The 20042-nt window shown below is 40.0% G+C and overlaps 2 protein-coding genes and 1 long non-coding RNA gene across 5 annotated transcripts; 1 reads left to right on the top strand and 2 right to left on the bottom strand.

The window, feature by feature from the left end:
• Positions 1 to 608: 608 nt before the first annotated feature.
• LOC141789965 (adenine nucleotide translocase lysine N-methyltransferase) lies at positions 609 to 5475 on the bottom strand. Of its 3 annotated transcripts, none has more exons than XM_074669559.1 (6): positions 5379 to 5475; positions 3851 to 4031; positions 2882 to 2986; positions 1321 to 1461; positions 1188 to 1238; positions 609 to 1097 (listed from the first exon to the last, which is right to left on the bottom strand). In XM_074669559.1, exons 2-6 carry the CDS (start codon positions 4016 to 4018, stop codon positions 906 to 908), a joined length of 657 nt encoding a protein of 218 aa, XP_074525660.1. In that variant the 5' UTR covers positions 4019 to 4031; positions 5379 to 5475; the 3' UTR covers positions 609 to 905. The 3 variants fall into 3 exon arrangements, with proteins under 3 accessions (XP_074525660.1, XP_074525659.1, XP_074525661.1); XM_074669558.1 differs by having other exon boundaries at positions 5278 to 5394; XM_074669560.1 differs by having other exon boundaries at positions 5274 to 5379.
• A 940-nt stretch (positions 5476 to 6415) lies between these two features.
• rab3c (RAB3C, member RAS oncogene family) lies at positions 6416 to 17165 on the top strand. Its single transcript, XM_074669557.1, has 5 exons — positions 6416 to 6643; positions 7783 to 8007; positions 11095 to 11213; positions 14626 to 14750; positions 14886 to 17165. The coding sequence occupies exons 2-5, from the start codon at positions 7783 to 7785 to the stop codon at positions 15074 to 15076; spliced, it is 660 nt and encodes a 219-aa protein (XP_074525658.1). The 5' UTR covers positions 6416 to 6643; the 3' UTR covers positions 15077 to 17165.
• Positions 11563 to 19325, bottom strand: LOC141789966 (uncharacterized). Its single transcript, XR_012598250.1, has 3 exons — positions 19122 to 19325; positions 12358 to 12595; positions 11563 to 11628 (listed from the first exon to the last, which is right to left on the bottom strand). It is a non-coding gene; the product is annotated as an uncharacterized LOC141789966 (long non-coding RNA).
• Positions 19326 to 20042: the final 717 nt, after the last annotated feature.

Raw genomic sequence — 20042 nt, 5'->3', positions numbered from 1 at the left:
GTCACTTAGGACCACTAGCGCCCCCAGGTGGATAATTTAGGCACAACTTAGAGTTAAGAGAGCAGGTTTCATTATTAAAACCACGTTAACAAAGTTTATATTGTATACATTGTATTTTTGGGGTGACATTTAAGACTTTGTGACACAGTTTGCTTGAGTATTCACATTGTTATGATCGATCAGATGATTGGTTCTCATGCTAAGACAGATGAAGTGATATGCACCTAGTCCTTATTGAATTTCGAGTCCCTTCCTTGCTAAAACAGAAATACAAGAAAAAAAAATCATAAAATCACTACAAAGCTATTTACAGCCTGCCTGGCTGTATGTTCCATGGGACCCTGAAAGGTCAGGGGACTTAGATAAAGATACTAATCAGGACATGGTGACCAGGGTGTACACTGCCTTTCACCCTACACCAACAGTCCCCATTGCACTTCATACAGGATACACAGGAAAGATAATGGATAGATGACAACACGAGTCTAATTAAAGCTCCACCAAAAGGAAAACAGAAAGCTAGTTTAAAAACGTGCTATAAAAGGCCTTACAGAATCTCCTTTGGTTTCCATCAATGGGGGTTTATTGAAGTTGATTTGTTAGTAGTAGTTTTTGGAGAGAAAGAGCTTTTAGGCTGAAATCAAAAGTCAGAGCACTATTTCAGACAGTATTAATGCATTTACAAAAGTGCTGTCAGCAAGATGTAAAAGGCTGGATGTGATCTGGCAGTGCAAAGATTAAAAACATACTGCAGGGTTTGATTGCTGTCAGAATCATCCCCACATCATCTTGGTTTAGTCCCTTCATCCTTTCAGTGTTCAAAGACATCCTCCTAAAAGATCACTCACGACCAAAGCCAAAACTGACAACAGTTAGTAGCACTAATTTCATCACATGTCTATGACTTATTGCACACACACTGTGTCAGATGTCTTTCTCAGGTGTGAGCGCACACTGCTGATGTCATAAGCAAAAGTCTGGTCCAGGCCAGAGCCCACAGACAACTGTTGTGGCCAGTCAGGGAACGGAAAACGACAAGAGATGACCCGGGCATCATCAGGAAGCTCCTTCAACAGCTTCTCACCCAGGACCCACATCTATAAATCACAGAAGAAGAAGTCAGTGTCTCAGCATTTCAGCACTATGTATGCAACTTGGCAAATGCAAAAACAATGAGAGAAACCCACCACCCCTGGAGCAAGGAAGGCTGTCACATTGTTATAAGAAGATAAATCTGTCTGTGAAAGTCAAATTAAACAAACATGTAAGTTTAAAAATTTTATTATGTTGTAAAAAACAGCTTTTCATGTACCATCTCACCTTCCAGAAGTCTTTTTTTATGAAGGTTGCCTGGCTTTCAGGCACCCCTCTCCAGCACGCCTTGCTCTTTGCATATGTGACTAAAATTGAGTTGATCTCATACCCTGTGCACTGGAAACCAGCTGAAGAGGCTGCAAACACCTGCAAAATTAAAGTGAATCATTTCACATAAAACCACACTAACCCACTAATATAATAACTGAGCAGCAAGTTTATAAAAGAATTAAGAATAATGAAAATCAAGTTTAGCTCACAATTTTCTCAGTTGCTTTAGTTCATTTCTCAGATAACAATTGAAATTCTCAAAACTACTTGTTCAATATGCACATCATTGTGTCACTTGTGCAAATAAAATAAACAGCATCTCATGTCTTTGACCAAGTTGCAAATGCTTTAGGACATCCATGGAAATTAATATGTGCAATTCTCAGCTGTTTCCTACATTATCAGTTTCTCATGTCATGTTGATCAAAATGGATTATCATGGGTCTCTGTTGAATAGTCTCACCCCCACAACATGTAGTCATGAGTTCATTGCATAAGTTTTTACATGCAAAAAAGTTGAACAAGTTATAACATGTCAAGCATCTTTCCACACAATTCTATTAGACTTTTTTCTAAATGTGTTTGAAATGGTAAATTGCTTTCTCTAACAAATGGAAATATGTGATGCATCAGATCAAACAATGATCAACCAGTTTTCTGAAATAGCTCAAAGGTTCATCTCATGAACCATCAACTGCCAAGTATGTATGTGTACTTTCCTCTGTACAGACAGTGGCAACAAATTTCCTGTTAAAAGCAGTACAAATCTATTACATTTGTGGACCATTTTCTCAATCATAAGCTTACAATGGCTGAGGTTGGTTGAAAGGTGTAGCCAAAATTTGGGAGAACAACTGTGTCCTCAATCATTCAGACTGTTAGTGGAGAGAGAAGATCTTTGTTATGATGTGGATGACAGTTTGTGGCCCAACATACAGGAACATAAGGAGGTGTAGGAAGACTGCACTGCACTGCAAGAACAGTTTTCCCTAAGGAGACTATCCTTTGTTCACTCTACTTTAGTTTTATTTTTCTTTGTGTAATGCAGAGCCTTCTTCTCCTTTCTGTATCACAATGATGGGGTCAGTCAACAAATTACTGCACAAACAGTGAAAGTGAAAAATGTGAATTTTGTCCGGTCTCTTGCAATCAATCCCCCACATACACTAAGATGTAACTTACAATTTACAATAACTGTCACCAAAACTTTAGGCATACTGACAACATGACTAAGCAATTTGACTGCCCTGTCCATACACAATGACACAAGGACTCGTCATTCTAACAGCACTGACATGTTCACTGACACAGATATTTATTTTTGAGAGATGAACTAAGAATTTTGAGAAGGAAACTGGCTTTTGCAGGTAATCCATGGTGTTTTGCGATTTTAATGAACTGTTTTGAGAAATGCACTTACTTTTTAAAAATGGCGAGGATGATTTGAGATATGTACCAAAGCATCTGAGAAAAAACTGTAAAGATTCGTTCTCAAATTTGAGCAAAACTCACGAACCAGTCTTCCATCTCCTGATCCCAGATCTGCCAAACGGCCTGTTCGTCCCTCAAGCAGCTTCATAGTGTTCAGAGTCTGAACTCTACTGGAGGGTAAATAAGGCACCTGTACCACAGTGCAAACATAAAGGAGGTCATTTAACACGTCACTTATTATTACAAGATGTAAAAAAAGACCAAGACAACAAAAACCACATTAAAAAAGAGATAGTAAAATGAAACAGTGAAGTATTTTGAAAAACCTATTTATTAAGTTTAAGAGGGACAAATAATACCCAAAATGAAAACATTTGGAGTTAATTGAATCGGTTTTATTTACGACACTCCATCTTAAATCCTCTATAAACATAGCTTTCACACTCCCTGCAAGAGGAAACACAGTATCTGACTGTGTCTAGCAGGGCTCCCTCTTTCATACCCAAACATCGAAAAACTGAGTCCAGCATGGGATCATGTCAAATTCCACTCTTCTCCCAGGCATACAAGTTTTATGTATTATGTCAAGTATGTAGCAGAATAAAGAAAGCATGAAGAAAAACAAATCAGGGAAATGTTATTCATAAGCGCAAAAGCAAATACATTTGTGTCATATTTCAAGTTACCAAACTTCTGATTATCTGCTCCTGATCATCATGTTTTCTTGTTCATCTTGTGCTGACAGTAAAAGAGAAATAGTGAATGATCTTTTTATGTTACAAAAACAAATGCCAGCAGATTAAAGTGCCGTATCAGATTGTGCAGTTCTGTCAGCACAAGATATAGACTTACCATTTTCTTCTTCTCCCATATTGATGATAACATGGAGCACTTGGCTCCAAAATAAGCAAATTATCATTAATGTGCAAGTTATGTTATGCTCTGGCAAATAGTCTCTAATTTCCCCCCAAAAAACATGCAGTATTTTGTATTTGAAGGGTAGGAATAAGGCAAAGCAAGCAAGAAAAAAAACAGTAAAGGATATCTTGAGAACCTTGAGTTGCCAGGGGACTTTGCGAAAACCTGGCAGAGCAAAGAGGCTCCAGACTCCGTACAGGCCTGTGAGCAGAGCACCTGTGCAGAGTGACACCACAGGGTGGGCTTTGGTGGTCACAAAGACCTTGGCATGGTCTTGCAGAATCATCTCAATGGAGTCCTCCATTACACACTGTCACCTACAGTATATGGAGCACAATATGATAAATGAGGTGAGATTATATTATAGTTTCGATGAAGTTATGTATGGAGACGATCTATAAGAAGTTAATGGTGTTCATAAGCATGACTCACACCATAGAAGACTGGTTTTGATAATCCCTGACAAGGCATTTATTAAGTATTTGTGTTGATTATGCATTTTTTGAATTATTTACTAACATACAACCGCCTTCTGTAGATTACCAAATAGTTTGCATACTGGCCAATAAGTTATTATCCTATCAACAAAATACCAACACATGCACACACTTCCTCTGTTCTGGATTTTTGTTTGATTCCAGTAAACCTTTTTTTTTTGAGCTAGGAAGTTGATGCTGCCTCTGATTGTTACTACTTATACTCACAACCTACAACTGGGGTCAGGGGTAAAAGGGTAATGTCATGTATTTTAAATCATATAAATGAAATCATCATTATTCTTTTGAATGTTTGAATCAGTTCTTTTTGTAGAGAACTTTTTTTTGTACATTTTGGGACTTCTGTAATTGCAAGTGCAGAATCAAAAAAAGAGTAATGACCACGTTTAGTCTCCCCTACATCTATAGATAAATCTCAAAAGTCTTCTGAACGGACATCAACTAAAATTTGTTGGTGGGATATTTGTAGAGAAAACGCCAGAGAGCTTAAAGAAGTGCATTTCATGAAAAATCGTTTACTACAGTATAGGCTGTCTCAAATAATCGAACTTTATGGTTGAAAAATCTATTCCTGGCATCACTTGTATTTTATGCTAAAAATAGTTTGGTGTTTGTCATCTGATTTCTGCCCAAGATAAAAATAGTCAGACAGCCTCCCTCTGTAAACAGACAAAGCTTACTGCTCTACAGCCTTATGTAACCAAAGTTATCTGATTTCTGCCAATCCTGTTTGGTCATTCATTAACCACAGGGAGGCTTCAGTGGGCAGCAATGAACTAAGACAACCCGAGCACAATTTCCAACACCAGATGGTGCCATTGTGGCCCTTTCTTGTGCAAAAAGAAACCTCTAGAAAAGTTTTGTTTACTACGCCAAACTCATGTTTCCGAAACAACAAATTGATTTGGACGGCAGTCGGTGGAAGTCTTGTCTCGAGTTCTCGAAATGTGAAGCTCCAACACCGAACTAATGTATGTAGGCATCAAAACACTATTCCTGAATCTGGATGAATTTGGCGCAATACATGAGCAAACAAATGCAATAACGGTCTAAAGCACGTACTTACAGAGGGAGTTGCAGACATAGAGTGACAGGCTCTCCAAATATTTTTAGACTACGAGTACAAAATCTAGAGTTCCTCAAACAGTCATGTCTTTTTCAGCCTACCTGCCGACCCCGCCCCTCTCGTCTGCAGTTGCGCAGTAGCGTGCTGGCGAACCCTCTACAGGGCGGTAAGCCACACTACAGTCCACCCGGTAACCTCACACACGGCCTGTCAAATGATTGCTTGTGTCAAGACAGCAGTGTGTCCAAACCATAGACTGAAAAAAAAAGTACTGTCTATAGTCTAAACTGCTATCCACGTTTGTATAGTTTTTGTTGTGTCTGTGCTGTATGTTATTTTTAAGGCATGGACGACTGTTATAAATTATTACGGTCACCAGTGAGAGATGAGTCATAGAAAGGAAGCTGGTTATTTAAAACTCACCGGAAATCGCTCAGAATTATTGATTTTGATGAGCCCACTGGCCCTCATTTTCTGATGGAAATCACATGTCTGCATTTGCACCTTGAAGATTAATTATGCATCCTTCATGATCCATAAATGAGGACCTGTGATTAGAATTGCAAAGCAGTTAACACATTTTTTTTTCGTGTGTTTCCGGCCTCCCCTTCTCTTGCTCCTACTGAAAAGCCCGTAATAATGATAATTCATCAGCGCCCAGGCCTCTTGTATTAGCTTAAACGTTTGTTCTGGAAAGCGGGGCCGGCTGCATGGGCGGGGGACGCAAAGAGTGACGCAAAAGAAGTGCTATTATATCTGCTTCCTGAAAAGTGCGTTGGGTATTGTAGCCTACAGGGTAGATTTTAAAGCAGGTGAATTGTTTAACTCTAAAATGGACTTGTATGGCAAGGTAAGATGCACAATTTTACAAAAGAAAGTAAGAAATCAGTGACAGACTTTACAAAGATGAAGGTTTTATTTCTAGATTGTCTTGCTCATGTGTGTGTAGACAGATTCTCGAAAGCTTTTTCAGGAATCAGTGTTTTTCGGCTCTTCCTGTAATTCTCACAGCTTTGAAGCGCCGCAGTGGAATATCTATTTTTTATTTCACCCTGCAAAAAACTACAACCCCCATATTTTTGACCCCACCACAACCCCTGCGTTGACGTCAGAGAACACGCACCAAACGCACTTTCCCTTTTTGCTCGTGCTCATCTCACGCGAGCCAGCCTCGTCAGCACAGGGGCGCGTGCCACATCCGAAGCAGAGGGGACAGCTCCCAGGTGCTGAAAACGCTCGGCGCTCCAAAGAGAAGGATAAACGCGGAGCGGGGAAGAGAAACAACGCTCGCTTAAGACACTCACATAAAACGCGTATTCTGCAAAACACGGGCACATACAGATAGAGCGCGAGGCCTTCAAAACAGGTTTGTACATGTAATGTCATCAACGCCTTTTGATAGTTTCATTCGATAATACGGAAGAATTCAAATATGTCGATGAAATGACCTCCTGCCCAGAATTGATTTGCTAATATTAGCTGGCATGCATCAGCCATCAAGACTACATCGAGTGATTCTTGTTAGATCGACCTCTTTTATCTCCGTTTGTATGAATGCCAGCCTTGCAGTGATATTTCCAATCGGTGCCCTTGCAAATACATTGTGTCAGAGTGTAAGAGTGTTTTTCTTTTCATATACGGAAGCGAAACCCGGTGCAGGCTGTGCAGGATGGAGGTCCGGCATCTTTTATAGAAGGATAGGTTGAAAAGAGAGCTAAGCTGTCCGTGTTTGGCATATAGGCGCAGTGGCTTTGACAAAAAAATTCACCTTGGAGCAAAGATGACTCTGCTCTTGTCATTTTGCTCCCAGTCTTCGTGTCCTCTCAGGTTGCTGATTACTGACATTTTGCACGGAAATGTTAGACGAGTTGTTTGGGTAACACAGTCATTTTTATCAGTGTTTGAATAGTACAGAGGCACAATAAATGATAGCAGTTCTAAAATGGAAGACTAAATGGCTGCTGAGATGTATTAGGAAAAAAGAAGCATTCATCCTGATTCTTCATGGAACAACAAATGCAACAAAACATTTAAATCACAATGACAGCATAGACAGTATGTTACCTAATGAATTAGAAAGCTGAATCTGAATCTGATCTCATTAAATGAATAATTTGGAGGGAAATAGCTTGAAAGAAGGCAAACTCAGCTTTTTTTAAGCCCTGCTTAGTTGCTTCTCATCAATACAACAGCTTGCTGTGTTGGTCATGCTGGTTTGCCTGACACAGCCTTCTGTCACCTCTGATCTGTGAGGTCTGTAATACAGCACGCTTATACTGTACTCTGGCAACATATTCCTCTTTCCTGACCCTAAAGCTCATTGACATGTCAATGCAAGCTGTATTAGACGTCTCTTTTTAAAACAGAGTCCACTGAAGAACAGAAGGTCTGCTCAATGCGTCACAGCTCTGAGAGGCTTCTCACTAACTGAAGGTGAGGCTCTGTCTGAAACTACCCGGCGTTGTCTTTATGGTTGTTTTGTTGTTTGTTTCTTTGCTTTTACAGATGGCTGCTACCCAGGATGTGAAAGGGAAGGGGGAGGGAGGGGACCAAAACTTTGACTACATGTTCAAGCTGCTCATCATCGGCAACAGCAGCGTGGGCAAGACGTCTTTCCTGTTCCGATACGCTGATGACGCCTTTACCTCAGCCTTCGTCAGCACAGTGGGCATTGACTTTAAAGTGAAGACCGTGTACAAGAACGACAAGAGGATCAAGCTGCAGATCTGGGTATGAAATATTAAAATGCAAGCATTAAACATTCAACAGAGAGCCACAAAATGTTAAATCCTGACCAAGCCAGATGAAAAAAGAAGGAATACCACAATTTTTTGCATCTTAGTCCTGCTTTGCCTTGCAAATAATACAAAACTGGTCATCTACTGAGGTGAGAGTACACACTTCAAAATTGGAGCGCATCAGCGGGCCACAGTGATCTTTTTCTTCTGTCATGCAAACCCTGTACAGATTTCTCTTACATTGGTGAAAAGTGATTGTTCACATATCAAAACATATTTCATTTATAGGAGAATTCTGTTTCATGTTGACCTCTAAGGTCTGCTGGAGGACTATCCAAGGGGGAAGGGGCTTTTCAGAGACTCCCTCCCCCCCTTGTTTCTCCTGCTCTTTCAGTCTTTGTGTTCCCGCTGAGTGACTCTTGCCTCTATAAGGGCTGTCAATCTTTGCTTAGAGTCCACCTTTTCCTGACCTCTGCCCATATCTCTCTTCGTTGATCAATACAGTCAGAGGACTGTGACAGACTGTAAGACAAAAAAGTCCTGCTTCCATGGGATCCCTTATGTCTATTAAGCTAATTTAAGTCAGGGCTAGGACAGATCATGCGTACGTTATAGGCCATGGGAATACTTATTGTATCAGCTCACTTGGTTAAAATAACCATAATAAAAGGCCTTTAACGCCACCGTGACAACATCCACTTAGAAAAAGACAATATATGTTCTTAAAATGTCTTTTTATGCACCTAAGTTTAACTGTCTTATACTAACCCCTTTTGGATTTTGGCTTTTAAATTCTCAACAAAGAATATGTTTCGTTCCTTGTTCTGGAAAAGATCATCTCCATCCTGTTTATTTGCATAAAGCATCAGAAAAAGATGTAATGTGTTTTCTCATATTAACACCAGTTTGGAAGTAAGCAGGCAGATGGAAGTTTCAATATTCCTGACGGGAGACTAGTAAGTGTTAGCTCGGCACAAGGGGAGGTAGAAGAGAGAAATAACACCTTTCACCGAAAGTGTGTCTGAGGCTGTTAAATTAGGAGTTCATCTGAGCTGTTAAAGCAGATTGTGTTGCATTACAGCTGAGCGAGGGGGGTTGATATGTAAGTCTTCCTCTTGTTAACAATGTTTCTGTCATTCTCTATCTTTCTTCACCAAATGTCAGTTTTCCTTTAGAGGTTCTGCTCTCCTTGTCAAAATGGTTGTCTTTCCAGCAATTAGCGATCCCCCAGACATTTGGTGTTTGCTGATTAAATAAAGAGACAGAGGAGAAGCACTCTGGCAGAATGTGAAAACTTGATTTAAACAGTCAAATGAGTGGCTAATAGGGATAATGTGTTTTCATCATTAGCAAAGACAAGCATATTCAGAGGAAAAAGGATTGGCCTTGCGTCCGCATAATTAGCCTGTCTTTTTAAATGAGCACATAGAGAGCTGAGACTTGTAGTAAGTGGCCATTTAAGGTGATGGCTATTGGCTAGTGTCACCGAGGCTGTTGAAGCACAAATCTGCTGACGGATAAAAGCACAGAACTGCATTCCAGGGTTGCTACTGTTACGTTAGACTGGCGTGAATGGATCCAGGCATGGCCGAGGAAAACTTTACTGAATGAAGGCGAGTTCAGCGAAGTGTCAGCCTGCGCTCACGGTAGCTTCGCTTGAAGTCGTCAGCTGCTTCTTGGATTGATTTCTGTGTAGCTGCAGACCATGAGCGAAGCGTTTTCGTGGAGCTCGAATTCATAGGACTCAGCATCTTTTTTTCTGTCCTGCTCCGCCTTTTTAGCAGGAAAATAGTCTGGTGATGCAGAGGTCATTGTCAGGTACTTAAGCCAGAATCAATAAGCTAATGACATATCCAAGACTTTGCCTTCAAGAGTCTAAAATTAACATGCAGATGACTTTGACTGTGTGTTCCATGACATGGTACAACCTTTTATGTTGTTAAGAAACTGCTTCTACCTGCTGACACAGCATGAAAACACAGGCCTCCTGGTGAATTTCTCGAATTACTGTAACGTGACAAACACTGCTATCTGCGTGGTGTGTGTATGCTCTGCAGAATGTGAGCTCTGTCTCTATGGTGTGAAGGTCAGTGCTGTCCCCTGGCTATAACACACACACACAGCACAGTGTTGTAACCATGTGCAGAAGGAAGGCGAGCACAACGACCATGGCAAATACAATCCCAGTGCCGCCTGTTGGGGCTTCTGTTTAACGAGAGCCAAGTGGAGCAGCCAGAAGTCGTCCATCATGTTTCCCAGAAGCATGTGAACACACTTGTTGTGGGTGGGACAGAAAACATGCAGAACAAACAGAGTAGGGATATCATGGGAGTTGATTGTTATATAACTTATTGTGAAACCTACAATTCTACACATCTGTTGATAATGCTGAGGAAGAAGAACACATTTCTCTTCCTTCCTTTCATGGACACACTCATCTGTCTGTATTGAGCCTTATTAGCATTTTCATTGACATCTCGTAGCAAAGGCTGCAGCGGGCGCTTGTTTCCAGGGTAATCTGTGTACAATGAACTACTTCTCGAATGCTGTGTAATCACTCTCTCACTGTGCCTTTGAGCAATTCGTTCAACCTTATCATAAACCAGCAAGCATCTCCCCTATGTTTACAGCATTTCAACCTCTATTTTTAGCCCCTTTTTTCCAAGAAATGCACGCTCTGAATTCTGCTCCTCCAAGTGTCCAACACAGCTGAGTGATTATTTTTCAGAGGAGAGGAAACAATCAATCACTCCAGATTAAACTGATTCGCTGTTTCTTCTGGCATCTCATCAATGCAAAGCCAGTGAGGCAATTAGCATAATGATTGTTTCCACATAGTGAACACGACAAACATTGCCTCGAGTAGATGTAGAAATGTAGATAATGGGTGAAGTTATGCTCAGATATGAATTACAGAAACTCTAGAGTGTATAAATAGCTGCAGATTAATAATGTATGCTCCTCATTTAACATCACTGACTTGCATATATGTGTCGTAGCTGCAGGGTCTCGTCAGTATTCCCGAGCCTGACAGTGTAAATATCAATCAGCTGGCTAACGTCATGTCGTCTGTTTGTAGGACACAGCAGGCCAGGAGCGCTACAGGACCATCACCACAGCGTACTACCGCGGGGCCATGGGCTTCATCCTAATGTACGACATCACCAATGAGGAGTCGTTTGGCGCTGTGCAGGACTGGTGAGTCTTTCTGGTCTCTCAGGGATTAAGTTCAGCCTGTTTTTGATGTTTCTTCTTTTATCCAGTTTCTTTCTGATTATATTGCTACAAAGAGCAGATCAGTGTATTAAAAGGCTTCCTGTGTGTCACTGTAATCTAATCACTAGATATCCTGTACTCTTGATATTGAACAAACCCATCTCCTGACTCTGATGTTTGACAGTCTTGTTGTGTACTGTGTTAGTGCGCAGCTTTGTCCGACTTGGACATCTCGGGGAGGTTTGTCAAGGGTTAGTCGTCTGCAGGCTGGACAGTAACTCCAATGCCAAGCCCAAATGTCACAGATTTACGATGATGCATTGTCATCTAACCCATGTCTTGGAAGATGGTGCTCAATTGGCTGCAGAAACCAGGTTTCTGGGTTACGATTCCCGCTCTAGAAACAACAAGAACACCTGTCTTGAGTGAAAACAGCATACTACAGTTTGAATCTTGCAGTTAGACATAAGTCTGTGTTTTTTTTTAAATTTCCCCTCACACCCTGGCTCTCTGCAGATGTTTTGGTGAGAAACTGTCATCTTGAATTTTATTTACACCCTGCTGTCCTGCGGTTATCTTTCTCTGCCAGCCAGAAGAGATTACAGAGCACAGAATGAGCGTTTCAGAGAGAAAAGAGTTCTGAATCATCATGGTTTTATCCTCGGTGTCTCGGCTGGACTAAATGATAACGTGTCTCACACGGACTTGCTGTAGATGGTGGTGTTGTTGCAGTTGAGGTATCACCTGTATGCCCTTTTTGGCACTATGACAGTCACAATTAGGGTCACTGTCAACTTGTTCCTTATCTCTTAGCTAGCAGCGGTTGACAGCTTCAGTAGCAGCTGTCAGGGGGAAATCAGCTGCTTTTGGCCTGAGTGATGTTGTTATTAGCTTTGCTATTTAAGTGTTATTAGCATGCTTTGCTAAAGTGGTCTATTATTGGCTGGATTGCTATTATTAAGTGGCTCATTATCTCACGCTGGAAAACAGAGGTCAGAGTCAGTAACACCTATTATTCTGTACAGCCTGTCTGACACGTTAATGAAGCACAGTCAGTCTGCCAGTGGTTTCTTAATGAATGGAGCGTGAAGGTGTGTCAGTGACAGTGACAGTCCAGCAGACTCACCTGTGAGTTTACCTTCCAGACAGCACATCCATCAGTCAACAGAAGAAGACGCCTCTTTTATTCTTCATCTCTCACATGAGCAGATATCTTCCTTTCTGCCTTTGCCACAGGCTTAAATTCCACTTTCTCTTTCCCTTGTTCCTTGTGACAAGGTTGTAGGAAAAAAAGGGAGGTTGCCATGGCAACGGTTCTTTCCTGACTGTGGCTGAATTAAGCCTGTGATGCGTTCATTTCCTGCCTGTGACAGAGACAAGATGGAGAAATATTGTAATGCTGATATAAAATCAAAGACTTTTATGAAATTGTGAGATTTTTTAATTATCCCTTGCATTCAAAATTTTACAGCAAAAATGAAAATACAACTGCTTTTCATTCTCATGAGGCCAAATCACCACAGATCACAGACTCACAGGCTCTGGTTATGTTCTGTTAAGGAAGTTCTGGCAGCCTCGATACAAACACAGTTGTCTCTCAGTCAGTGAACATTAGCAGCGTTTAGATCTGAAGTGACCCACATATGAACCTCTTTAACGAGTCCGAAGTGGACAGAGAGCAGAGGAGTGCCGGCATCCTGCTGGGCTCTCTCTCTGCTCTTGAATCATTGTTTCTTTCTTACTGGCTCTCGCTCTGCTGTTTTCAGCCTGTGGTATGTAAGCTGCCCTACTTTTAGTCAAACTGCAACACCACTGGAGGTATTTTTGTTCCCTAAAATCCTCCTCAAAATGTGTTTGGAGGTTGGAGCGGTACAAGCAGCATCTTCCTTTACTGACAGTATCTCTCTTTTTAGGGTTGACACAGTAGAAACATTTGATGGTTTGCAACCTGAGTGATTTCATTGAAGAAAGGACCGTATGAATGTTTCAGGCACTCACAGCCTGACCTGCGATGTAGTAAATGATGACCCATTGAGAATGGTTTGTCTCAACATTTGGAGTCATAAACTGTCGTCTTCGTATACAACAGAATTCTAACCAAACTATTGCCTAATGTTCATGACTTTTATGACAATGCTGCTAGCTTAACTGGCTCAAAGGCTTAAGAAAGTTTTCACTATCATCAACTTGATCACATAAGCAAAGTTTGTGCAGTTAGCTTAGTTATTTAGCATTAGCTCTTTTAACTACAACATGACTAACACCTGATGATGCTATAATATCAAGCTTACTAGCTTCAGCCAGTGCAGAAGTGTGCAGAGGCAGAGGAAAAAATCTGGAGCACATCTGAATAACTAAGAGACATAAATGATAAATATAAAAAACACATGGCAGCTAAACTGGATTCAAATTATGGCACAGACATTCACAAACTATCTGTTTGCTAAGTTTTCATGCCATATCTTCTCAGCTGACTGTTTGTGCCAAAAGCATCTCAAAGTCAACATCTCACTCACACAGTTTCAAAAGTAAGTCAGTTAGACTTCATTAACTTTGGTTAGAATATACATGTTTGATTTTTAGACCCCTGTGGAGTGTTTGATTCACACGGCTCTGCTTGTAGCATAGCGTAGCTTTAAGCATCTCACAGAATTGGCTTCAAAGCTTGTGCTTGCTGTTTCATAGTCCCACTGCATCTCGAGGACATGATTTCACAACTGATGTAACCATCAGTCATTTAAAACATAAGCAAGAAAAGGTTACCGTGTTATGCTAGGTGCATAGCACGTGAGGTGCCGACCTACTAGCATGGTGTAGCAACTACTTGTGAATGTATGCTACATTCAGCTGCACCAGGGCTTCAGGGCTTTTCTTTCCCCTCTTTGCTCCACCTTAACTTTAAATTTTTACTTTTGCAGTCTGTTTTTTTTTTTTGCTCTCTTTGTCCCTTCATGTTCAATGACAAGCAGAGATAATCCTTTAGTGATATGAGTGTTGGGTGTGATGGCTTTGGTGACTGACTGTGCCAAATCAAGGAGGAATTTTCCTGAAGGGCTGTACAGTTTTAGTACCGTTTTAGTAGAAGTGTCTTAAAACTTTGTAGCAGTGTTGCATGTTTGTCGTACAAAGAATCTGACCCACTTTTCACTGCTGCCATCAGTGACTCAAACGGTACATGATGCCAAACACATGATGATGTAATCACTACTCATGACCGGTCCAAATGGGTGAACACACTTTGCATCATGTCCTTCTCGTCTGCCATCTTTAGAGTTTACTTCTTAAGAATCTGAGCCAATAATTGTTGTGCTAAAAATATCTGGATGTATATATTTTTAAAAAAGTAAGAATAGCATAATTTTGATGGTTATTTTCCCTGTTTGCTGTGCTACAGGTCAACTCAAATAAAGACCTACTCGTGGGATAATGCCCAGGTGGTGCTTGCTGGAAATAAGTGTGACATGGATGAGGAGAGAGTGGTGTCAGTGGATAGTGGCAGACTGCTGGCTGAACAGCTTGGTAAGTCTCTGAGCAACATTCACCCCTTTATGTAACTTTGTGAATCAGGCATCATCATCATCATCGTCATAAAAGTGTTGTCATCAGAAGAATCAAGCCATTTTTGGACTTTTTGTTTCACTTTCTCCCCTAAAGGTTTTGAATTCTTTGAAACCAGCGCCAAGGACAACATCAACGTGAAGCAGACTTTTGAACGCCTCGTCGACCTAATTTGCGATAAGATGTCTGAGAGTTTGGACAGCGATCCTGCTGTCACCACAGGAGCCCCCACTGCCAAACTCACAGACAGCGCTCCTCCGCTGCAGCAGCAGGGTTGCAACTGTTAGTGGCTGATGTCAGGAAGCCAAGGGAGGTCCTGTAAGGTGTCAGAGTTTTTGTTTCTCCCTCAGCGTTATCACTCCTGCTAGTGCTGCTTTCTTTGGACACTACAGTTCAAACCCTGTTAAGTGGTAGAATTACAAATTACTGTCGTATTATCTCTAAACTTTTATCACCTTATAACTGAGCAAATAATCAGACAAACAGACATGGCTGTGCAAGATGTGTAACATTACAGGATATTTACAGTATAGAGACACCAAACTCTCATTTTTCAGCTAGTTAGTGTGGTTGTAAACCAAGTATGACAATAAGGCCATAATCACTATGTACAGTTAACCCTTAAGACTTTTAAGATCTTAAAGACCTAGAATAATTATAAATGGGGGAAAGAGTGAGTGCTTTAATAGTTTTTTCATTTTTGTACCGTATGGATTTACTTCTATAGGATTATTTGATCTCCTAAAGCTGCCAAATCTATGATTTTGTGCACTATAGGATGTAGCGACTTTCTTTGTGTCCTGGGTGTGTGGCTGTTGTGTGTGACTATGCAGTGTGTGAATGCATGAGTTTTACGTCTGAGTGCGACTTTTGTCATCTAAAAAAATCATCTACCTTGGATAAAAAGTGGCCTTTTAGCATCTCCAACACGGCCTCTGTAGGTTCTTCTGTCATGCTTACTTTGGGAATGAATCTGGTACGTATAATGTTGATGTGAGTACTATTCCATGTTTTGATGTCTGTAGATGTGTGATTTCTCAATAAGTGTATCTGTAAAATCTTAAAAGCAAATATTTCTATGTGCTTAGCCTCTAAGATGACCCTTTATAGTTTAATGCGATGAGCATGCTTCGGAAAAATCAATCACATGTACTGTTTTGTCCTAAAGTAGAAGTTAACTATGATAGTTAAGATCCAACATTTCTTTAGAAAAGACTCTCACACTGGTAAGGCACAGGAAGTGTATAATAAACAACACCTTATGAGCACTGGCATGGAATAAACAGCCATATATAAATCATGTTAATTTGTAAGTCAGCATGCTAAAATGTCATGTTTGTGTGATGACCCTCCTGAAAGAAGAAACATGACAGACCTACAGTGGTCTGAATAATAAATTCAACAAATAGTATAAAGTTGTAGCTTATTTAAATCCAAAAAGCCTTTAAGTTGACTCATAGAAAAAAAAAATGTGCCAAACATCATAGTTCCTTTAGCATCGTAACTTGTTTGTTGCATAGTTAAATAAAAGCCCAAAAAATTGCATGAAGTCAGCCCTGACTTGTCCATGTAGGTTTCTATGATAAGATGTAAATAAATATCACTCTGTGTTACAGATTTAGAAGCATTTTCATAGCACTTGCTGTGAGATGCAATGGGCCAATAAGTGCAATATTTTATGAATGAAACCCTGTACATAGTTTCTCCTGCCCTCTGCGCTGGGTTTGGCTGACAGTTTGGTCAGAATGGATCTTGAAAACAGGAGTCTGTGTGTGTGCCTGTGTGTGAGTGAGACTGCAGCCACTGAATGTGTGACTCTGTGTGTGTAAGTGTGTATGTGTGTGTACCTGCCATATTGACCAGACAAACAACGTAATATAGTGTATTGTTTGTGTATACCTTTTTGTACAAATATACTCACGTACGATATGCTGTTCCTGCTAAGTGTTGAGTGTTGGTTGAACCGTGTTTTCATGTCAAAATGCAGTGTTATTGTGACCGATAGTCAGGGAGGTAACTTAGTCCATGCCATATGCCACACTGTTGTAACACCAAGAAAAGGGATATGCATACAAACAAGCCCCTGTGCATCTGTGTGTGCACGTGCTCCGTGCAGGTGCACCAGTGTATGTGTGATATATCGTTTTATGCTAATAGCCATGAAATAAATTACTGTATAGACCTCCAGCCTAGTTCACTAAATCATTAAATAAAGGAATAGTTATGTGGCAATTCAGTGCCCAAAAAGTTACTCTGGTCCATCCTCATTTTAGATCAGTATGACTTTACATATAACTGAATATATTTGTTTCTCAGAGTGCAAGCAAATTAAGAAATATGTTTTTGAGATTATAGGAAATAAATCAAATTCTATCAGTGGGTGTCTGTGTTTTATTTCTCTGCAGACTGTTTGGAAGCATGGAGGAAGGACTGTGCTGCCCCCTAATCCTGCCTGCTGTCTCACTGGCTCTTCTCTCTGCTGTTGATGCAGCAGACGCCTAGATTCAACTCTAGACTACATGCACCCCCTAGTGTTTGATCACCAACACTGCACCATGAGAGGATACTAGGCATGTTTGGGTGATGGCTGACATTTTAACTAAATTTAAACTCCTACTTTGTTATATTGCAGGGCGAAATATATCAACACACATCTAAATCCAGTCAGTCAAACATGATTATAAAAGAAAGTGTGGTTTTTATTTTTATTTTATTTTATTTTTTACATTTCTAACAGCTCTAAAATTTGGTTAAGCAGACACTTTTGTCTGAAGCGATGTAGGGCCTACAACATTACATCCTGCATTGTGTACTATATTTTGCATTAAAGCTTCACTTTGACCAAGTATGATGTGACGACATTAGATAAAGGGATGCTGATTGTTAGCTTGGTGGTCAACTCCTTGTTCAGTTCCAGCCTGAAGTTACTTGCTGCTTGTCAGCCCTTCCCTCATTTTTCTTACATACAGTAGTTAATATCCCACCCCCCTCCATTGGCATACAAGCCACAAATAGACATAAACCAAAAACTACTCAGATTGGTAACACTATGTGGTGGTGTAACCTCACCGCATTAAAGCTCCTGGTTTAAATCCACAGTCACCCTTCCTCATGTGTAAAATTTGCATGTCCTCCCTTTATATACATACGTATTCTCCAGGTGCCTTGTTTCCTCCAACAGTCCAAAAGTCTGCTGACTTTTTATAAGAAGCTTAAGTTACTAAGTAACAACATTTTTTACTATTTGAAAATGCATGAAAACTTAATATGAGCCACGCTCACCTGAAAGGCCCAGACAAACATCTTAATTCAAGACAAAAAAATGATCCCTAGATTGACGGTAAATAAGAAAAGCAATGGGTAAAGCCTTTTTTTTTTGTATTGAGTCTTTATTCTAATTTCATGAAAGTTAACAAAAAACTGCTCCACTGGAAGATTATTTTTTTACTCTACAAGCAATTCAAGTTTTATTGTTCTCTTCCAATATGTTGAAGCAACACATTTTGATTAAATCTAAATACTTCTATAAATACATTTCTAGATCATTGAGTTCTTTTTTTTCCCATGCAGTGATATTTCAGAACATGTTTTAGTATTAAAATTTACATTTCTTTTCTGTGTCCAAATAATCAAAGTCATGAGCTTAAGAGCACTTTTGAATTGTACCATGTCTACTTTATCATTTAAGCCATTTCAGATTGAAAAAAATGGACAAGTCCAGCCAGTGGTACTTCCGTCTTTAGTTTAATAACAAAGCAGAGGTAAACGTTCATATTCATTAAAAGCTTTTGTTGTCACAGAGATTCTGTAGCTTTCTTGTTCTTTGCTTTTAGTGAAATATGAATGAAAAACTCTAGTAAAAAGTGTATCATTCAAGTCTCCAACTCAGTGTCTTTCAACCTTTTTTGAGCAACGGCGCATTTTTTAACAATGAATAAATCCCACGGCACACCACCAACCAAAAATATATAATAAAATAACACAAAATAAAAACACAGTGTCTTATAGGCACACACTGCGAAACCTGGGCCTGTTTAGATTCACACAAAGCTGATTATTTTGACTTCTTTTACCGCGCCAGAGCCTAACACCTCCTTAACAATGCCTCTACAGGCAGGTGGTATTAAAGACCCTGTCACAGTGTGCTGCACACTGTGTGCAGCGTTTTGATTTAGCAACAAGTCCAGCTACGTGGTCGCTAGCTTTGAAGGTTTACTTAATCACCATTGAGGTTTGTCTCACAAAAGTCGCCTTTTTCCTCACATAGGTGAACAAAACAGTTTGCCTGCTTGTTGGTTGGATCAGTTGGAAATATATAGCGTGTAAGCTTACTTGGGTCCATGGTACTGTTGGGTAGCTTTTCGCCACACACCGGTCGGTGTCATCGTTTCCTGGTAAAAACTAACTACCTCTCATACCTGAGTCTTTATTGGGGGTCTGGATTTTTTTTTTCCCAGGCCCTGTTCAGAGTTTGGATTCCTACTTTTCAAAAAACTCATCCATCCCTGTCACGACTACCTGTCTCATGCACCACTACAGCTGTCTCATTTCTCCTGTCTCAAAGTATTAAGGCAGTTAGCTACCTGCTGCCACCTACTGGCATGGAAGAAAGTACATTACTTAAAAAGCATAGCACATGTTACCACATTTTTGGACAAAGTGAAATTGTAAAATTTCCCATGGCACACCTTACAGTATACAGGGTATATGCTAAAATCCTGAGGTTGATTTCAATACCTTTTTAAGACTTTTTCAAAAACCTTTAAAAAAGTTTTAAGACTTTATCGCAACTTTCGGTTGTTGTTGGCATCCACTTTTTAACAGTTGTAGTTTACATTTTTACAGAAATGGTGTAAGCTAAGGAGGAATAAAGCTTGAAAGAACAAATGAAACTAGCAGTTATTCAAGGCCAACTTGCTGAATTATTTTTAAAATTTAGGACATGTGCCAGAGATTGTGTGATTTGCTTTAATGTTGTATTTAATTTCTCTTTATGAAACTAGAAATGACTTTAACTTATAGCTAGTCTTTATACCGCTCACAATCCTTATTGTTGTATTTTATTGTAACTAGAGTCTTTATGTATTTTTTTTATTCTATTCTTTTTTATTTTTGTATTTTTTCTACTGACTCTATCGATTTCTGCTGTTAACACAACAATTTTCCAGTTTGGGATCAATAAAGTAACTCTATTCTTTTCTATTCTATTCTATTTTAGAACTTTATCGGCTGAATGTCTAACGTCCCAATCAG

Source organism: Halichoeres trimaculatus, unplaced genomic scaffold (assembly GCF_033239565.1).
Source record: "Halichoeres trimaculatus isolate MK-OKI-2021-1 unplaced genomic scaffold, fHalTri1.1 fHalTri1_scaffold_5, whole genome shotgun sequence".
Classification (NCBI taxonomy): domain Eukaryota; kingdom Metazoa; phylum Chordata; class Actinopteri; order Labriformes; family Labridae; genus Halichoeres; species Halichoeres trimaculatus.
This window is presented reverse-complemented; position numbering and strand designations above follow the sequence as displayed.